This window comes from Mirounga angustirostris, unplaced genomic scaffold (assembly GCF_029215605.1).
Source record: "Mirounga angustirostris isolate CCGP_5_RB_7025 unplaced genomic scaffold, mMirAng1.0.hap1 SCAF_4, whole genome shotgun sequence".
Classification (NCBI taxonomy): Eukaryota; Metazoa; Chordata; class Mammalia; order Carnivora; family Phocidae; genus Mirounga; species Mirounga angustirostris.
Window position 1 is genome coordinate 11,442,540 of NW_026991712.1, and position 20,071 is coordinate 11,462,610.

General features: G+C 43.6%; 1 protein-coding gene across 10 annotated transcripts in view; it reads left to right on the forward strand.

Annotated features, from left to right (window-relative positions):
• Window positions 1-20,071, forward strand: part of ASAP1 (ArfGAP with SH3 domain, ankyrin repeat and PH domain 1) — a 348,641-nt gene that overhangs the window by 226,677 nt on the left and 101,893 nt on the right. For 9 of the 10 annotated variants that reach the window (XM_045895867.3, XM_064587867.1, XM_064587866.1 and 6 more), the window contains 2 exons: window positions 16,817-16,891; window positions 17,398-17,447. The exons of the other annotated variant lie outside the window; for it this stretch is intronic. In XM_045895867.3, the coding sequence (XP_045751823.1) occupies window positions 16,817-16,891; window positions 17,398-17,447 (125 nt within the window). The remainder of the gene's footprint in view (window positions 1-16,816; window positions 16,892-17,397; window positions 17,448-20,071) is intronic. 10 annotated transcript variants of the gene reach the window in all.

Sequence of the window (20,071 nt, forward strand, 5' to 3'; positions counted from 1 at the left end):
TACTGTCCAGTGGGACTACCCACGTACATACAAGAAGGTCTTCTGTCTTTTACTTTCTATGTGCTTTTGACACCTTCAAGTGAAAACAGTAAGTTCCATAAATGGGTGACTTTCATCAAGATAACATTGCCATTTGTACATTTTTCTGATTAAAGTCCAAGTCATCCAAAATTACAGAGATAGAGAATGGATCAGTAGTTACCAGAGATTGGAGAAGGGGTCAGGGGCGCCTGAGGGAGTTTCTTTGTGTTGATAGAACAGTTCTCTAACTTGATTGTGGTGTGGTTGTATGATCCATACGTGTGGTAAAATATCACCTAACCATACGCAGACATACCAAAAAATGAGTGCATGCAAAACTGGTGAAATTCAAATAAGATCTATAGCTTAGCTGATCATCTTGGGCCAGTGTGGCTTCCAGGTTTTGATAATGTCCTGTGTAAGCTGTTAACTTTGTAAGGTGTTACTCTTGGGGGAAGCTGGTTGAGGACACAAGGGACCTCTCTGTACCATTTTTGCAACTGTTTGTGAGTGTGTAATTTTTCCAAAATAGAAAGTTTACATAAAAGTATAAATCATCAAATTCTGGTCAGGGAGGGAGAGTGGTGGAAAATCTTGAATGATATAGCTATTGTTATATGAAAATTTCAGTGTAAAACAAATGTGCCCAGCAAAACGCAAGCCCTCACTTTTCTGCTGTGCCATCAGATTTGTAATCCCACTTCCTCTGCACTTTGATAGGTTTTCTAAACCAGTCTTTATCCATGTTTTCAGTTGCTCCCTCTAAAGTCCTTTTTGTGGCCGCTGTTCCCTAAACGTGAAGTGATGAGCTCTTTCCCCTCAGAAGCCAGTCTCTTTGTCACGTGGGCCTATGGCTAGGGAATGCTGCCTCTTAGTGGCGAGAAGCCAGAGAAATGTGGACATGATCTATTTTGTAGATGTCTTTAGTATGTGTATGGCCAGGTTTTAAGTGCACAGGCTTTTATGCGAAGTACCTCTCATAGCGTTTGGTTCACAGCATATATTTTGTAGATAATAGCGTTTTTTAAAATTATTAGAAATGTTTCTTTACTTGATTTACCAGTCTCTATGAATTCGTCCTTCCTCTAGTGAAAGATGCCTTCATAATCAAAACCAGCTCCAGATGTAACAAATTACTTGTTGAGGGGTGCCTGGGTGGCTCAGTTAAGCGTTTGCCTTCGGCTCAGGTCACAATCCCAGAGTCCTGGATCGAGCCCCTCAGCGGGGAGTCTGCTTTCCCCTCTGTCCCTCACCCCCCTCTCTCTGTCAAATAAATTTTAAAAATCTTAATTTAAAAAAAAATTACTTGTTTCTGGATTATAGACTGTTTCTTGCTTCTGTGCCTTTGTACCTTCCGTTCCTTCTATTTTTATTATCATTTAGTAGTTAACATTAATGATAAAGGCTTTCTTTACAATGCAGCTTCCTTGTTAAAGGAAAAAAGAAGAAGGAAAAGAAAGGATGATCTTTTAGAGTTTTAGTGTTTCGAAGTATTTTTGTTATTCATTTGGTTAAATATATGGAACCAAAATTATGTTCAGTCTTTTTTTATTTTAAGTCATTGCAAAGAAAGCAGTGAAGTTGTGGCTTGCTAAACACTGTTAGGTCTGCTCTCCTGCTAGCATCCCATCATTGCCTGTGATCCAGGGAGAGAAATGAAGGAGTCAACAGAGCATTGCATCCACTACTTAATCACCAAACCACAAAATGGGACAGGAAAGGAGTAACTGATGGATTGAAATAGGTTCTCACTGGGTAAGGAAAACTCTTTGAACCATACCCCCAAGACCCCCAGCGTAGGATCAATTTTAGAAAATACATGTAAAAACTCTTTTCAAAGGAGGTGCCAAGAAGGATTCTGGTTCAGCCGGGACTGTCCACACCTTCTCTTCCCTGAGCCTTTAGACAGTTCTGTAGCTTGCATAACAGCTTCAGTCCCCTGTAACAGTTAGAGGACAGTTACTGCTTCAGAGCTGTTGAAGCAAAGGAAAAATTTCTCCAGCTGCATAGCATTTCCTGTGTGCAGTCTCTGACTGCAAGGTATGTGGTCCAGTTAAGGATTTATTTTTAATTTTTCTTCTTTTCTTCCCCCTTAAAAGAGAATAGCCAAGAAGCATGCAGGTTGGATCTCCATTTATAGCTGACAAATTATTTCTCAAGTTCTTCTTTGAAATGCTGCAAAATGTAGAGAGCATGAGTATGCTCAACAGTCAGTTGGTAGCCCCTGGATTATAGAATACGTCTTAACAACCTTATCTTTTTGCACAATGGTAATCCATAATTGGAAGGGTTTAGCATTTGATCTGCCAGACGTCCCCTCATGTCTGGGCATGCTTCACTGGCAGTTGATATTGTGAGACCTTTCATGAAATGAGATCTATCCACGTGGGTAAGAGGGAGGTTTTCTTTTCCTCTTCTCTTATAAAAGTTGTACATGTTTACTGTAAAAATTTGAGAAATACAGAAAATTTTAAATGAAATAAAGATCAGTATATAATCCCAGCTTCCATTAATACTAATAATATGCTATGTCCTTTGAGACACTTTTATAGATTTATATAAAGAGAAGCTGATAAAATAAAGATTTTTACAGATTCCAGAGTGGTGGCAGGGTGCATATGGCATATATTATATAACATCCCTTCTCTGACCCCCCGTGACTTTTCAGGCAGGTCCTCATAATTAGACACAATCTGTTTTTTGCAGTGAGACTTGTGAATATTACCTGAAGTGAGATGAAGACTCCAAAGAGTCCCACCTCAATTCAGGTCAAAGCTTACCGCCACATGAATCAGGTTAGATCGGGTTTTGCTGCTAAATGAGTTTTAGAAAAAACAAACTTGGGGCACCTGGGTGGCTCAGTCAGTTAAGCTTCCAACTTTTGGTTTCCACTCAGGTCATGATCTTGGGGTCGTGAGATCGAGCCCCTGCACTGGGAGCTCCGCGCTCAGCGGGGAGACTGCTTGAGATTCTCTTTCCCTCTCCCCACTCATGCATAATGCTCTCTCTCTAAAATAAATAAATCTTTAAAAAAATGTTTTTAAATAAATAAAACTTGTATTATACATACGCTTTGCAAACTTTATTTAAAGCCTGTTAGCTCTCTAGGACTATACAAATAAAATTGCAGAATCACTTTAACAGGCTACCTCATATATTTCATGGTGTAACTAAGCCATAATCGATTCCCTATATAGAATTTGAATTTTACGTTCATCAATACGGGGGTACCTTGTCTTAAATACATCCAATATACGGAAATCCTGTGGTATCCCTGGGCTGAACTTAAAAATGGTTTATTTTTCTTTTGGCTTTTTTTTTTTCCTTTTAAGGACTAACATTAAAAACATTGTAAATAGGAAGTTCAAATAATGCCTCTTAAGCAGGATTGAATCTTCTTGTGACTTTTGCATGCAGTGAAGCGCACTCTTCATTTAAAATGTGTTTGTGGTTGTCCGGTGTTACTTCACTTGAAACAGACTCAAACACAGCATCTCCATGCTAGCAGAGACTTAGGTTTTAGAGCTGCAGTTCTATGAGAGAGGAAGGAGAGAGAAACTGGCCCTTTGTTGGAGGAGAAGGTTTCATTAGCCATAAGAGAGGACTGAATGTGGGGGAGAAAGTCTCAGGTTGGTGCTGGAACGCTTGGGATGTCCCTAACGTTTGCTTATCAGTATCTCTCTTCAAGATTGAGCTGATCTCGCCCTCAGAGACCTTCAGGCAGGTAAAGTTTTCATTATTCCTATGGTTAAGTTTTACTTATGTAAATAACAATGATAACAGTAGTGTGTATTTAGAGTGTGCTTCCTATAGCCCAAGCACTGTGTGAAGCACTTTACGTGTTGTACTCGCTAGAAGGAGCTAGCATGTGCCGCAGTAATAGATTCACCCCCAGATCTCCATGGCTTCACATAGGAAGGGGTTCTTGCCTCCTCACGTCCCACGTCTACAGAGGGGGTCTGCTGCACACGCTAAGTCATTCAGAGGCCAAGGTGGATGGAGGCCGCCCCATCCCCATGGGGGTGCGCCATGGCAGAGGAGAAGAGGCTCCAGAATCATGTGAAGGCTCATCACCGCTTCCCCTGATGTATTAGTTCGCCACCTTAAACTGCGTTCTTGGCCCCGCTGGCAGGGGACAGGAAATAGAAGGGAGCAAGTAGAATATTTGGTGAACATTACTGTTTCTGCCTCATCGCTTCTGACACCAGCCCTACCAGGTAGTAGCCATAATTATCCTTATCGAACAGTAGAGTAAACTGAGGCACAGAGCACTCAGGTAGGTATCAGAGCCAGCATTCAGACCTAGGTGGTTTGCTCCAGGGCGCATGCTTTTAAGAAGTACACTGGACTGCCTCTCAAGGATGTGGGCATCCTTTTATGGGCCTCATATACAGTTTACTTTTAATTTATTTAAGGAAAAAGGATTGATTTGATTTAAAGGGCAGGTTACAGTGGCACAGATGTGGCAGGAGGAAGGCAAACACTGTTCTGAGATATAGCTAAGAGCCTCTGTCCACATGATCTTGGTCCCGGAAGCCTCCAGACCTCCTTTTCCAGGCCCAAATCTGGAGGCCATTGTGAAAAGCAAATGCAGATATTTTCCTTTGTCCAGAGAATGCTGCCACACTCAGCCTTAAGCTGGTTGCTTCTTTACACTTTGCCTCTTTCAGATTATGCCCTTTGGTGCCTTTTGGTACATCAAGGTTTAACCATGAAGAAAGAGGCTGCTGACCCAGCCTTGAACTAGTAGCCTACATCTTCTACTAAATGCGAATAGGCCATTTTGTTGACTGGCTGCTGCCCAGCCATGTTAAGCAATTCAAAGTTCAGAGAGCTGGTAGAAGGGACGACTCTAAAGTCAGATAAAACTGAGTTCACGTTTCTGTTCCAGCAGTTCTCAAGCTGGGTCACCAGAGGCAGAATCATTTACTCAGTTACTCACTCATTCATTCACCCAGAAGGCAAGCGTATCAAGAAAGGCTTATCAGAAGAGACACCTTGAACTAGGCCATAAATAATCAATAGATATTTATAAAACTGTTCTCTTGGGTTTGTAGATGCACTTTTCCTGAACTAGAAGCATTAAACAGCATTAAGCGTTGGTTAGCACACTTGATATTTATTTACTTACTTATTTTAAAAGATTTTATTTATTTAGAGAGAGAGTAAGTGAGAGGGCTTGAGTGGGAGGGAAGGGCAGAGGGAGAAGCAGACTCCCCACTGAGCAGAGGGCCAGACGTGGGGCTTGAATCCAGGACCCTGGGATCATGACCTGAGCCGAAGGCAGATGCCCAACTGACTGAGCCACCCAGGTGCCCCTGGTACACTTGATATTTAGAGAGAGAGGTGAAAATCTGTATTTCAAGGTTTTTATTTTTTGGTTTTGTTTGTTTTAAAAGATTCTATCTACTTATTTATTTATTTAGCGTGTGTGAGTCAGGGAAGGGGCAGAGGGGGAAGAGGAAGAGAATCTCAAGCAGACTCCAGTAGTGGGGAGCCCGACATGGGGCTCGATCTCATGACTCTGAGATCATGACCTGAGCCAAAATAGTCAGACACTCAACCAAGTGAGCCACCCAGGTGCCCCTGTTTTTTTGTTTATTTGTTTTGTTTTTGTTTTTTCTTAAGTAAAGACTTTCGAAGTTGTGGTCTTGACTTAGCCAGCATTTACTAAATATTCACTCTGTTCTGGGCTCTTTGCTGAGCTTGGCTATCACTTTCTGTTTAAGAGACTGCTTATGCAGACTATTTTAATAGTTAACACTAAAGCACTACTTCATTTTATAGGAAAAGATGGACATGGGGATGGGACCAGGTATTTTAGACTTCCTGGTTTTTTGCTGCCTGCGAATAGAGAAAACTTTTTTTTTTTTTTTTTTTTTTTGGTTTCCTGGCAGCAGTTGGCGTCACAAGCATAATATCCAAGAAGATTCTTTTTCTGCAAGGCTAACTTAGAAATATATCAAGTGGTGGTGAATATTACAGCCACCATTTAGGTAAATTATTTGGATTCTGACATTTTCAGTGAAGGTCAAGCTTTACACACAGCAGTATCGTAGCCAATGAGGTTTATCCGAGGTCCAGTTATTGCTAATTTGAGCATTTTCCGTGAGGATCAAGTGAGGAGAAGCACAAGATATGGACCAAGCAGACAGAGTAGGGCATTCCAAGCAAAGGGCTGTCCAAAGTAGAAGGAAAACCAAAGTTCCTTTAGAGAAGGGAAAGCCTACAGTCAGAATGCGGAAGACACTTGTCTAAGGTCTAGGGCAGCACTTCTCTCTCCCCTGCTTTCCTCCCAGTTAAATGAAGACAGTGTCTACAAGGAGGCGTTGCTGTGTCCTCCTGTTAGGGTACACGGTGAGCCCCAGGTGCTTGCCCACATTTATTTTATTGCATTTTTTAATTTGTTAGGAAGGAGCTAAGTAAAAGTTTTTCATTGTCAAACGTACAGTGGGCGATAAAGATATTCAGTGAAGGCAAGGAAAATGGAATTTGATGTCACCTCCAGTATGGTTTTGTTCTAATATAAACATAGCAAATTGTAGATGACATGCATGGAAATGAAATTAAGGGTCTTAAAGTCGATCGTGAACCAGTCGATCGATCCTTTCAAGCACAGTAGAGAAATCCTTAGGGTCGAGATGTCTTTTTTTAAACAAAGGCCCAGCTGCCTCAGCTTTTCTTCCTTTTGCTTTCCGGGCTTGTGAGTCGTAGCTACCCCCCCTTTTCTTACAATTATCCTCAATTGAAATCAGATACGGCACATAATGCAAGAGATAATAGTGCTTTCATTTTCACTCTCAATGTAGGAGATGGTGTAAATCTAACCCCTCATTTGCTTAAATTGAATTAGACAAAATATAATTGCATTATTTTACATTAAGGAATTCTCATATTCTCTGATACACCTATCCGTTTTTCTCTGTGAAACTTCCAGGAGAACTGTATTTTCTGCTTAAATTCATTCTTGTCATTTCCTGATTCCTGTAGCATAATGGTGTGATTTGGGTCACCCTTTACCTCATGTCTTCCCCACATCACCCAGAACAGTCACTCCTGTGCTTTTCTCATGGTGATTATGCCCTAGACCTTAGACAAGTGCCTTCTGCATTCTGACTGTAGGCTTTCCCTTCTCTAAAGGAACTTTGGTTTTCCTTCTACTTTGGACAGCCCTTCGTGTAATGTGGTGCCATCACACCTAGAGAGCTTGTTTTGGCGTGGGTGGTTGGGTGCCCCTCAGAGTGCCTGATTAATTAGGACTGAGATTTCATTTCTAACAAGTTCTGGGTGATGCAAATATGAATGGTCCAAGGACCATACTTGGTAAGGGAAGGATGGTCATTCTGGACAGAGATACAGAATTCCCTAGTGTTACGGAGAAGTTGTAATGTTTCCTGCCAAATTCACTCCCTAATTCATTATTTTTACTTTTATACCTGCTCTCTGGTTTCTGTGTTGTTTTAGTAAGTCAGATAACAAGCTGAATGAGAAATAGGCTGCTGGTGATTATATCGCCCTCTTGTGTTTCTGTGTCTTACTTCTTTTTAATATTCTGAATACAAAAATAATAGCAGTTCATTGTTGAAAACTTAGAAAACATAGGGGATAAACACTGAAATAAAAACCACCAGTAGCCTTACAGTCTGCTGTTTGTGGGTTGAGATAGATCTGTATCTTCTAATCTTTTCTTCTGTTTATAAATCTTTTTATCGTAGGTGTATTTATTGCCATAACTTTTTAGCCACATTGGTTTCATACTATAATGCTATTTGATAACCTGATTTTTCACATGTATTTTGAAAACGTTTTCTGGTTTTGTAAAGTGCTGTAGCTTCAGACCTTTGCTTAACTGAAAGCATACGGCCTCTTAACGCAGAGCTACTGTGGTGGAGATGGAGTGAGGAGCCTCAAGCCTCCCCCGCAGTCAGCAACTGTCCCCCACAGCAGGGTCTGCAGAACCCCTTGGCAGTGTCCATGACTTCATTTCTGACAGCTGTATAGAATGCCCATCGTTTATTCGCACCGGGATTTATTTACCAAGTCTCCTGTGTTGAACATTTCCGTTGTTGCCATGTTCTCTCCTTTGAGAACAAGAGTCGAGGGCATCATTTGAAATTTTGCATGTGCCCTGACAATAGATTATTTCGATGTTGGCCCTCATTACTGTGTGAATTCAGTTTACATATTTTTATTTCCCCTTCCTTCACTATTGTTTGAGTCAGTTAGAAAATGGAGAGAAACTGCTTGGAGCCCAAGACCCTGGTAGTCCCGTCTGTTCTTGCTCTGGTCAAATTAAGAAGCTCACTTTCTTGAGATACTTCAGACTTTTTCAAAAGGTTCTGTTTATATTGTGGCAGAAGTTTTATAGATAATAGACAATACAGACAATATAAAACAATCAAGTTTTTTGATAGGAACTATGAACTGACCCTTCTAACTCTTCAGCATCATTACAGAATTGTTTAGTTATGTTTTTGTTACTTTGTTGGAGTTGGGGGGGCAGGGCCCCATCCTGCTTGTGGGACAGTGTGAACATCTCCCTTGCGTTCTTCTCACCCAGTTGATCTGGACTTTTTCCTGGTGCATTCAGTCGTATCTCAGTAGCTCATTTTAAGCTATAAGAGTACTGTACCTGGAAGGTATATTAGAGACCTTGTTTTTTCAGTGAGAAGTGACCAGCCTATATCCACACTGCCAGGTGGAGGCAGGTTCACATCTAGAACACTCTTCTTCCCCAGTTGTCAAAGTCTGGCAGACAGACCCTTGGTCTGCCACCCCCAGCCATATCCTGGGAGCAGTTCTAATCTCCTCTCCTTCTCCTAAATCCGCCCCCACCTCCCTGCCTTCTAATCTGGAAGTGCAGAGTGCTCCAGGAAGACCAAAACTGGCTCAGATTCTGTAACACTTCTGAGCCTCAGAACAGCTTTCCTGGGCATGGAGAGGAATTCATTGTTCAGCCATTTATTCCATCAGTAGGTGTTTTATATGACAGGTCTATGCTGTCCTAGGGGTTTGATGTAACACAGTGGTGGGAAAACAGCCATAGCTCCTGCCTTCAAGAAGCTTTGCTCTAGACAGTAAAGAAACAATCAAGTGCTGGTAAAATGCACTGTGCTCTGACAGTGAGCCTCTTCTGCCTCGTTAAGATTAAAGGGAAATCAGGCAGGAGAGACCTATGTAGAGTGGGCTCAAGACCTCACTGTGGAGAAGGCATGGAGACTAGAATAGGAGGTTCTTTGCCAGTAGCCAAAGGAAGAGTGGTCCAGGCTCAAGGTAAAGCATGTGCATGGGGGGTGCGGGGGAGCTTGATGGATTGAGAACCGGAGGAAGGGCTGGCATGGTTGATGGACAGTGGGAACGGGTGGAGGGGCTTCAGACAGGTTGCTTGGGCCAGACTTAAACTGGGAGGTTGGATTTGAATCCAGGTCCATGGGAAGCCATTGATGGGTTTTGAGCAGGAGAGTGATATGATCTGATAGTCACTTTAAAAGATCACTCGAATAGTAGGACTCAGGAAATGAGAATGGAGTCAGTAAAAACGTTAATTAAAAACCTATCCATCTGCTTACTCACTGTTTGACCTTGAGCCAGTTACTTAACCTCTCTGAGCCTGTTTCCTCATTAATTGGGTGAGATCAACAATCATCTTACTGAGTTGTTGTGAGCATTAACTTTAGATAACATATGTTAAACACAGTACCATCTGTCATGTTAATAAATCTAATTCAGGCTGCTCTGCCTGGATTAGAGCATGATGTATAATAGGATGCATTATCCTACAGTTTGTAGAGACCCTCTTGCAGAATGAGGCAGGGAAACAACCATAAAACCTACCATTGGAGAGAATGTGGTGCCATATGAAGGACATTTGGGAGTCCTCCCACCCTCCACCCCAGCCTCAAAAGACCTATTCTAGTATCCGAAATGCTATCGTTGTATTTTGTCCACCACTACCACTGAGCTTTTCAAGTGTGAGAAAGTAAACCTACTTACATTTTATTAAGAGTGTGTTGTGAGGCATTTCGCATGCATAGCACCCAGTATCTTCTGCAACACCCTTAGCAGGTGGCTTATCATTCCCACTACAAGCAAGGAGACCGAGTCTCTAAGAGGCTGAATGACTTGTCCAAGGACACACCTCGCTAAGTATGTGTCACCTACTTGACCATGTGAGCCCTGGGCACCCCAGCAGCTGTGAAGCATAAACTTAGTTACCAGTGTGTGAGCAGTGGGTAAGGTGTAGGAACATAAACTCTCATCTGTGTTGCATTTGTAAGTGCCCTCAACCTGTGAGCAGTATTCTTTGTTTCCCCTTAATGCATACTCAACCAAATACAATAAAGCTTAGTTCAGTAGTTGTTCAGTAGGTCAGTCGTAGCTGATAACAATTGTCCATTCATGTGTGTAGTGTATCATAGTCTTCAAAATGTTCTGATAATCCACAAGAAGATGTGCTATAGACCGTTTACGACTTTGGAGTTAGCCCTGGGTTGTGGTTTGACCCCTCCACTTAACTCTGAGTGTGTTTGAGCACGTGACTTAACAACACTTTGAGGGTTATCAGGAGCAGCCGATGGAGCAGTGGGGGTGGAGGCAGGCAACCCTGTGGCCTGCTGCAAAGTGGGAGCTTCATGGTATCTGTTCTTCCTGATCCTGTCGCACCAGCTGGGGCTAGTTGAGGAAGGTGCTGGGACACCCACTTTAAAATCAGAAAACCGAGTCAGTAGGGTTAACGGTTTGTCCAGAGTCACCCAGGAGTAATGAGTGGGCACATGCCTCTGAGCTTCTCAGCTCCTGCTGAGAACTCTTTCCTATGTATCATGACTCCCTGGAAACGGCCTGACAACAGGACACCATGAAGGTGCACGAGTAGGCCATGAAGGAGTTAACACACTAGACAGCTCATTTATTCCCGGGAATCCTCGACTTAACTGCTGGGAGCTGGCTCATTATTTTAATTGGATTTTCCAATGTGTTGAGCAAGTCAGCAGATTTGCATTAGCCTTACTTTCAGTGAAACTGTTTCTGTCTGTAGAGAGGAAGGAGAGAGAACCAGTGGGCAGCAGAGAAGGAATGTCAGAATTAATGTGGGATGGCAAAGCAAGCAAATTCTGTCCTCATTAATTGATAAAGTGCCATGTGCATGTGGGCGTCGTGGGGGCACCATGTGTAGAGCTGTGTTGCCCTCACACGGGGACGGGGACTAGGCGCTCCTGAGTCATGTCCCCTCTGCCTGTGCTCCTGGGGGGCGGTGGGGAGCCCCCTGGGCCAGCCAGAAGCCAAGGGCCCCGTGGTGACCTTCAGCTGCTTCCTGGCTCCTGTTCTGGGACCTGGTCAGTTAGGGGACAACACAGATGACATGCCTCCCCCTAATTAAGAAGCATACCTTCTAGGGGTGCCTGGGTGGCTTAGTCGTTAAGCATCTGCCTTCAGCTCAAGTCATGATCCCAGCGTCCTGGGATCGAGCCCCGCATCGGGCTCTCTGCTCAGCGGGAAGCTTGCTTCTCTGTCTCCCACTCCCTCTGCTTGTGTTCCCTCTCTCGCTGTGTCTCTCTCTGTCAAATAAATAAATAAAATCTTTAAAAAAATAATAAAATAAAAAAGCATACCTTCTAGAGAGGAAAGACAGGTGACATCAGCAAGAAATAAGATCATTTCATTTTGTGGTAAACACTCTATAAAGGGGTTAAAAAAAATCAGAGCAGATACATAGAGGAAAGCTGATCATGAAATCCTCTCTCACGTCTGGGATTACAGGTTCTGTGTGTATAACATCTGGTAGTGTCTACACAGTTGTAAGGAATAAGTGGTTATTTTGATCAAAACCAATATTAATTATAGTTTGTTTGCTTAAACAAGCCACTTTTGCATAATGAAAGGACAGACCTCAGCCGCCTCCTGTCTTTATTCCAAATTTCTCATTGGGCTTGATGTATATATTTGCAGGGGATGTTTCCTCTTTGCGAGGAAGGAAACAGTTTGTTTGGAAAGCAGATATATTTACCACACCCAAACATCATTCCTGAAAGGCTGTTCATGTGTTTGCTTAATAAAGTGGAAAAAGAGGATAGAAACCTATCCTTCGTCCTCATGTTATCTTGACTTATGTGAAGAACTTACATTAATTCAACTTTATCATTAAAGGAAAGGAAATAGATTGGAACTTGAGTAAATGGGAATGGAATAATCAATAGAATTTTAGTAAAATTAATGGGAAATAATGATATAATAGATTTGAAAGCCTTTTAAAAAATCCATTGAGGATAATGAAGGTGATACAGGAAGGCTGTCCACTCGTTCTATTACTGTGTTATGCTGGCCTCCTCGCGGCTGCCCTGAAGATGCTTTTGTTACACATCAGGTTGCAAGCCTTGCTCAGGCCATGGGAGGGATTCCTGAAAGAACTGGAAAATAAAAAAGCAGGAGGATCACAGAATCCCACAACTGTCAAGTCACGTAATCCGTCGCTGTCTCTCAGCAATACCTTCAAATATCAGAGAAAATAGGTCTTCTCTTCATTGAGATCTCCAGGGAAGGAAATTTTGTTTGGCCCCTCAATAAATATTTCTTAAATGTTTCCTTTTCTTGAGATTAGTCTGTCTTCTCTTTGACTTTCCTCTATATCTTCATGACTGGTGGTTACTATTCACTTTGTACTTAAACCAGCCTGGGTGGCTCAGTTGGTTAAGCATCCTACTCTTGATTTTGGCTCAGGTCGTGATCTCAGGGTTATAGGATTGAGCCCAACATTGAGCCCCATGCTCAGTGGGGAGTCTACTTGAGATTCTCTCTCTGCCCCTCACCCCCTGCTCGTGCTCTCTCGCTCTCTCTCTAATAAATAAATAAAATCTTAAAAAAAAAAAGTCTCCTTTGCCAGTTTTTGCAACTGAACCTGCTTTTTCCTGGGAAGTAAGGTGGGGAAAGTTTAAGTTTCAAAGTTTTTTTCCTGGGGCCTTTTCTTAGGCTCATCACTGGGAAGATTCTGAATTCATAATACACGATATCTGGCCTTCTTGGTTTCTTATCAGCTCCCAAGAGTAAATGTGTGGATAACCACAAAGAAATTCTTAATTCTTGGGGTTTTCCACCAGTGCAGCTCCAGCCCACCTCCCGCTGCCCCCGTGCCTGCCCACAGTGGCGGCACTGAAAGCTTACAGCACACGTCTGTTGTGTGGTTAGTACTTGGCTTTTGAGGGACTTTTCCTTCCGAGCAGCTCCCACATTCAGTACTAACCACAGTTTCATAATTCTTTCATTGTTGTGTTGTAATACAGCCTTCAGACCAAGGTGGCAATGACATTAATGTATTTTTTTTTCCCTGCTCCATTTCACAATGGATTTGAGGCATTGGTGGAAACCCTGATGTAGGACTAAGTTAAAAATGGTTGATAATCACTGTCATCTCGTTTTGTGTTTTAGGATTTTTGCTCTTTTTTTTTTTAATAAACAATACAGTACATGGTACCAAAAAAAGATTTTTTATGCACAAGGGTCCATAGTAAAAGGCTCTTACCCCACCCTCCCCCCTTGCTGTCCCTGCTGGGAAGCAGTACTAGCTTATATGCTTATATGCTTTTAGCAATAATTTAAACATAAACCCATTTTCTTGTTTTTGTGGGGTTTTTTAAGTTTTTTTTTTTTTAAAGATTTTATTTATTTATTTGAGAGAGAGAGTGAGAGACAGCACGAGAGGGAAGAGGGTCAGAGGGAGAAGCAGACCCCCCGCTGAGCAGGGAGCCCGATGCGGGACTCGATCCCGGGACTCCAGGATCATGACCTGAGCCGAAGGCAGTCGCTTAACCAACTGAGCCACCCAGGCGCCCTTTTTTTAAGTTTTATTTACTTTATTTAAATAATCTCAGCACCCAGCCTGGAGCTTGTACGGACAGCTCCGGGATCAAGAGTCATATGCTCCACCCACTGAGCCAGCCAGATGTCCCTGTTCTTTTTATATGAAACTTTGTGTGCTATGAATACTGTTACACTTAGCTTTTATCACATAATAATTTATCTTGAGATACTTCCGAAGTTCGACGTAAAGAACTTTCTCATTTTTGTGGCTATCGTTTAGAACTTCCATAATTTATTTAACTATTTCCCTGTTGACAAGCACTAAGCTTTGCCTCAGTATAACAGTCCTAGGGGAGCCTGGGTGGTTCAGTCGGTTAAGTGTCCGACTCTTGATTTTGGCTCAGGTTGTGCTCTCAGGGTTGTGGGATCCAGCCCCACATCGAGCTCCGTGCTCAGTGGGGCGTCTGCTTGAGATTCTCTCTCTCTCTTCCTCTGCTTCTCCCCCCGCTCTCGCTCTCTAAAATAAATGAATCTTTAAAAAGAATTTAAAAAAATAAACAGTTCTACAGAGAAGAACCTTGTACTCACATGATTCTGTATTTCCTTCACTCTACAAATACTTACTGAGCACCTACTCTGTGCTAGGCAGTGTTCTAACTTCTGGAAACACAGCAGTGAACATACAGAGCCTACTCGCGGAGAACTTGCATTCAAATTGAGGAGCAGCGAACACATGAGGAAACAAGTACATATGTAAATGGGGAGGGATGGTAAATGTTTTGAAGAGAATAATGTAAGGATGTCTATGAACCGAGGAAAGGTAAAGACTGGCCAGACTAGTGGAGGGCAGGTGGGCCCCTGCCTCACCTACCAACATCCACACAAACTCCTGAGATCCACAGGATAGCGGGATGCAGGAGGCTTGTATTTCAGGAATGAGCTTACAGGAGGCTTGTATTTCAGGAATGAACTTGCCGAGGACTCAGAGCAAAATATTACGGCAGCTATTCGTCTGTGGCAGAGAGTGTGAGTCCTGTTAGTCTTTATTTTTTCCATCTCATACCCAAGGCCAGTGTTTTTCAACTTTTTCTTTATTATTACCTGCAAAATGCCCCCCACCCCATCCCAAGGAGCCTTTTTAAAATACATTTTTTTTAAAAAATTTTATTTATTTATTTGACAGAGAGATAGCGAGAGAGGGAACACAAGCAGGGGGAGTGGAAGAGGGAGAAGCAGGCCTCCCGCGGAGCAGGGAGCCCGATGCGGGACTCAATCCCAGGACCCCGGGATCATGACCTGAGCCGAAGGCAGACGCTTAACGATTGAGCCACCCAGGCGCCCCAAAGACCTTTTTTTTTAACTGAACACTTCCCCCTTGAGGTTTTAATAGAATAGATGTACTCTGTATATCAAGTTTATGTGCTGTGGCCCTTTGGAGAGCCACAGCCATTATAATATCTAAGATGTTTTTCACCCCGCTTCCCAGGAACCAAGGCCCTTGACCTCACAGAATGCAGACTTTGAATCTGTGGCTCTCTCGCTTTTGGCACCTGCCAGCCAGGCAGTTTCCCTGTGTGGGGTTGGTGAAATTGCATAGACAAAATTGTTTTGGTATTCAGAATCTTTTGTCTTTGAAAGAAGAAAGAGAGAGTTGGTTGGTTGTGATCCAGGCCCTCTGGTGGTGTGTGCCCTGGACGTGTGTTAATTGGTGGCCGAGGAGGGCAGAGCTAGGATGGCAAGCTTCCGGAAGCCCCAGATGAGAGCAGTAGACAGGAGTTGGCAGAAGGTGTCCCTTCCGCTCCACTTGGCCTTGTTCTTATTTCTTATTTAACATCCCCCTGGACTTTAAAAATAAACATGTATTCAGCACTTCCTAGGTGTCCAGAAACCCGCTAGCACTTGTCAGATGTATTAACTCCTTCACAGCGCCGTCTACAGTGGGTGATCGTATCCTCAAGTTAGAGATGTGGCTCAGAGGGTCCTCCTCAAAGCCTCAGGTGTCAGCTCGGGTCCTCCCCACTTTCTCCTTCCGCCTCTGACGGCACTTGGGGTGTCACGGTGTGGTAGTGTCCGTTGCGTGCCGTGGTCTCCTCTCTCAAGGCAGGAAGTGTTTTACTCACCTTCACCTAGCCAGCCGCTGGTGTGGTGTCATAGAACAGGTACTTGGCAAATGACCGATGGACTGGTGGGTGGCTGGCTGGAGTGACAAATGACTACACTCTTACACAGGAGTCACATTATTTCCTGAATGGGGGAGCCCACCGACCTCTCCAGCTGTAACCTGGTTCTGCAGGTCCCTGCCGTCTCGGTTCCACACAGCTAACCCTGATTTCCCCCAAAGTGCTAGGAGTCTCCTTGACTCTTTATGACCATCTTTCGTACCATCTTAAAATCAAGGAGATGCAGGCCACTGCCTTGGAACAGTGAAAACCCTGCACCCTTGCTCTAGATTGTGCTTCCTGAATATCTTGTCTTCTTAATGGATCTGGGCACAGAGAGGATACAGTGAGTAGGACAGTCGAGGCCCCTGCCTTCATTGAGAGTATGTTCTGGTGGGGGACAGAGAGTATACATATAAACAAACCAGGTAATTTCAGATAGTGAGAGGCCATAGAAGCATATGGAAAGGAGTGGTACAAGCCAGTTGGGTAGCTCCCTCCTTCCTCTCAGAGAAGCAGTTGAAAAAAAGTCCAGTTAAGGTCAACCATGTCAGTAGGAGAGCGGTGACAGGTCTACAGATGATTTGAGGAATTGTTCACCTAGGAGCACGCATGCTGTCACGTGGTCATTCAGTGCGTGGGTCCCCAGCTCTCTGCCTGCGTGCTGGAGGGGACGCTCGTCTTGCCACCCAACCTCGGCGTGGCCCTCGGGGTCCGTGAGCTGGTGCACGAAAGCCCTTACACAGAGCCTGGTGTGTGCAAGATGCTCAGTCAACAGTAGCTGATTTTATTATTCTATATGCACTTCTCTTTTAACTGTCTCCCCTCTTTGCTTTGCTTTCCAGCTCCAGGGTCTGAGCCACAATGTGATCTTCACCTTGGACTCCTTGTTAAAAGGAGACCTGAAAGGAGTCAAAGGAGTAAGTGTTCAGAAATTTGATTTTCACTTTAACTGGAAAGGATTGATTTCTTTTTTTAAGATCATAGTGGTACTTGTATTTGAAAGGCACTCTGAATATTTTTAGCATAAAAAAAGTACTTGGAAAATGATCATTGGAAAAGATGTGCCACTTCACATCGTGTTATTGACTGAAGAGTAAGATGAGGCACTTTCCTGAGTATCGGTGAGGGTCTCCATGGGTGCAGGCAGTCTGCGCTGAGTCTTGGCCACATCAGTGGTGACCCCCGGGCCCAGCCTCTCCTGGGCACCAGGTCCTGCTTCACGGGTGTCCCCGGGAAGCTCGCCCTTCGGGTCTGCGCAGGCTTCTTGCAGGTGATGCGTGCTCTGCGGTGCGTCAGAGTGTCTGTGTCAGGCTTCACGCGTCCTGTAAAGGAAAGCACTTCTGCTGAGATGTTCTTTCAGAATTATTTATTTGCCTTTAAGCAAAAATAAATTCAATCTCAGTTTCATTTTCTCTTTCCTAAGGATCTCAAGAAGCCATTTGACAAAGCTTGGAAAGATTATGAGACAAAGTTGTAAGTAGCTTTTTGTTTTTTATAGTCTTGAATTTCTTTAGAAACCGTTAACTGGAAGACTCCTCTCTTCTGGACACCAGCTTGTGTGGTACATCCTTGTAAGGGCTCAGGGTTTGGCTGTGCTGACTGAGAAGGGGCGACTCATCTCCTGCCTCGGCGTCTGGAGTGAGGTGTGCGGTCACCACCGAGTGTTCCAGCGCTCATGGCTCCTGCTACTAGCTACCAGGCTGTAGATCTGACTGTTGCAACCTTTAATTATAGTTAGCCCGTAACTATAGACTATTGGCATTCCCACCTATAATTAGGAAATAATGGCAGGGCCTGCATGCAGCGTTCCTGTGTGCGTAACCCCCTCATGGTGGCCTCACTGTCTGTGTCTGGTTCAGGGGACTGAAGCCCGGAGAGGCTGAGGAGATTGCAGAAGTTCAGAAAGCTAGGTAGGCGTTGGCAGGTCGGCCTGCTGGGGTTATTGCGGGAATTATGGAGATGATGCACGTGAGATGTGTGGTACAGACCTGGCTTGTCTTCATCTGTATGGATCATACCACCTTCCTTTGTTTTTTTGGTTTGTTTTTTTTTTAAGATTTTAATTATTTGAGAGAGAGAGAGCACGAGCAGGAGGGGCAGAGGGAGAGGGAGAAGCAGACTCCCCACTGAGCAGGGAGCCCTCTACAGGGCTCTGTCCCAGGACCCTGAGATCATGACCTAAGCCCAAGGCAGCTGCCTAACTGAGCCACACAGGCGCCCCTCCCTTCCTTCGTTATTACTACTTGGAGACATCTGTACTACGGGAGGTGGAGTGGGAGGAGAAATAGATTTTAAAGCACCTAATAAATATCTTGGCTGTGAACTTGGATAGCGATAAACATAAGAGATTTATAAAAGCCATTTCTGTCGACAGCAATAAGAGCAGAATGAAAACACAAACAAAAAAACAAATTCAGGATTAAATTTTTTTTGCCAAACTACTTCTGTAAATGTTTATGTGAGCAGTGCATTGCTGGAGACTTGCTGCCTTAGGAATACTTTTATGCATTGACAGTTATAAATGCAGCTGAGAACAAAAAAGTTTCTTAAAATGGTCAGTGACGTAAATGAATACTGTGGGCCATCCTGTCATCCTGTCTTTCTGTATGAATGCTCGTACTTGTGAGCTAAATCCAGCCCTGCCCAGAGGCAGCTGCATGCACTAGGCTGGGGATAGAACTAAGTACATACCAAAGGGGCAGGAGTCCACAAAAGGGAGAATAAAACCTTTGCTCTAGGCTTGTGGAGTAGATCTCTTTTGTAGGACATGGAAATAACAAAACAAGACACAATATGTGCTCTGTCAACTAATATACCACCAGTATTGGGTGGTATAGCCGTATTTTTTAAATCTTTGTGTTAGTGGAAGAGCTTGAAGTACCTGCTGGTCAGTATTATGAATATCATGGAACATAAACCGTTCTCAGATGATCCAGGCGCCCTTCGTGGTACTTTCCTCAGCTGTATTTGAACGTGTCTGGATGTTCACTAGTCTGTATTGTCCTCCAGCATCTGACCTCAGTGAGCACAGTGACCACATCGTCCTTGTGTTTGGTGCTAATCTCCCAGGGCCTCACAGAGCCTTGGGTACATAGCTAGTGCATAGGGAATAGTTACTGAAAGAATGAAAGAATTATCCACATCTGGAAATGTATACCAGAAATCATGAGTTCAGTGGGTCCTGATTTTAGGATTTCACTGGAAAGGTTTGTATTTTTCTTTTTTAATAAATTCCTGGCAACAGATTATTTTCCAGGGGCACCTGGGTGGCTCAGTCTGTTAAGCGTCTGCCTTCGGCTCAGGTTATGATCCCAGGATCCTGGGATCGAGCCCCGCATCGGGCTCCCTGCCCGACGGGAAGCCTGCTTCTCCCTCTCCCACTCCCCCCTGCTTGTGTTCCCTCTCTCGCTGTGTCTCTCTCTGTCAAATAAATAAATAAAAAATCTTAAAAAAAAATTATTTTCCTAAGATAGGTTTCTTCCTCACTCTGTATAATGGTATAGGAAGTAAAAAAGAAAACAAGTATTTGATTATTTGATGTGACAGGACTCATTTGATTATGAATTACAGAAAACAAAACAATATACCTCCCCCCCGAAAAAAAGAAGAAGAAGTTAATTTATTTGCTGTGAGAACCGAGGGGGCTGGTCTGGGGTCTTTCTTTAGACCCCAGGAGGCAGTGAGCCATCATTGTTAAGACCACAGACTGGGGAATCAGAGACCGTGGGAGGATCTGGGTGGTGCCACTTACCAGTTTTAGGACTTTGAGCCAAGGTACTTAATTTTGATGGTCCTCACATATAAAAGAGTAGAAAAATTACCTACTTCTCAAGGCTTCTGTGAGGACAAGATAACGTAATATGTTAAAGTAGTTACCACTGCTGTCTGGCATACAGTTGGCCCTCAATCATAGTTTCCAGCAAGTTTTTAACGATAAAATAATACTTGGTCAAAACGATACCCATACATCAAACATTAAATAGTCCTTGCATCGGTTGAGACTTATTCTCACTGCGTAGAATAGAAGCCCCGATAACCGTGGCTTCGACAAGGGTTTATCAAGAGAACGTACAGCTTCCAGGGCAAACCGGGCACCC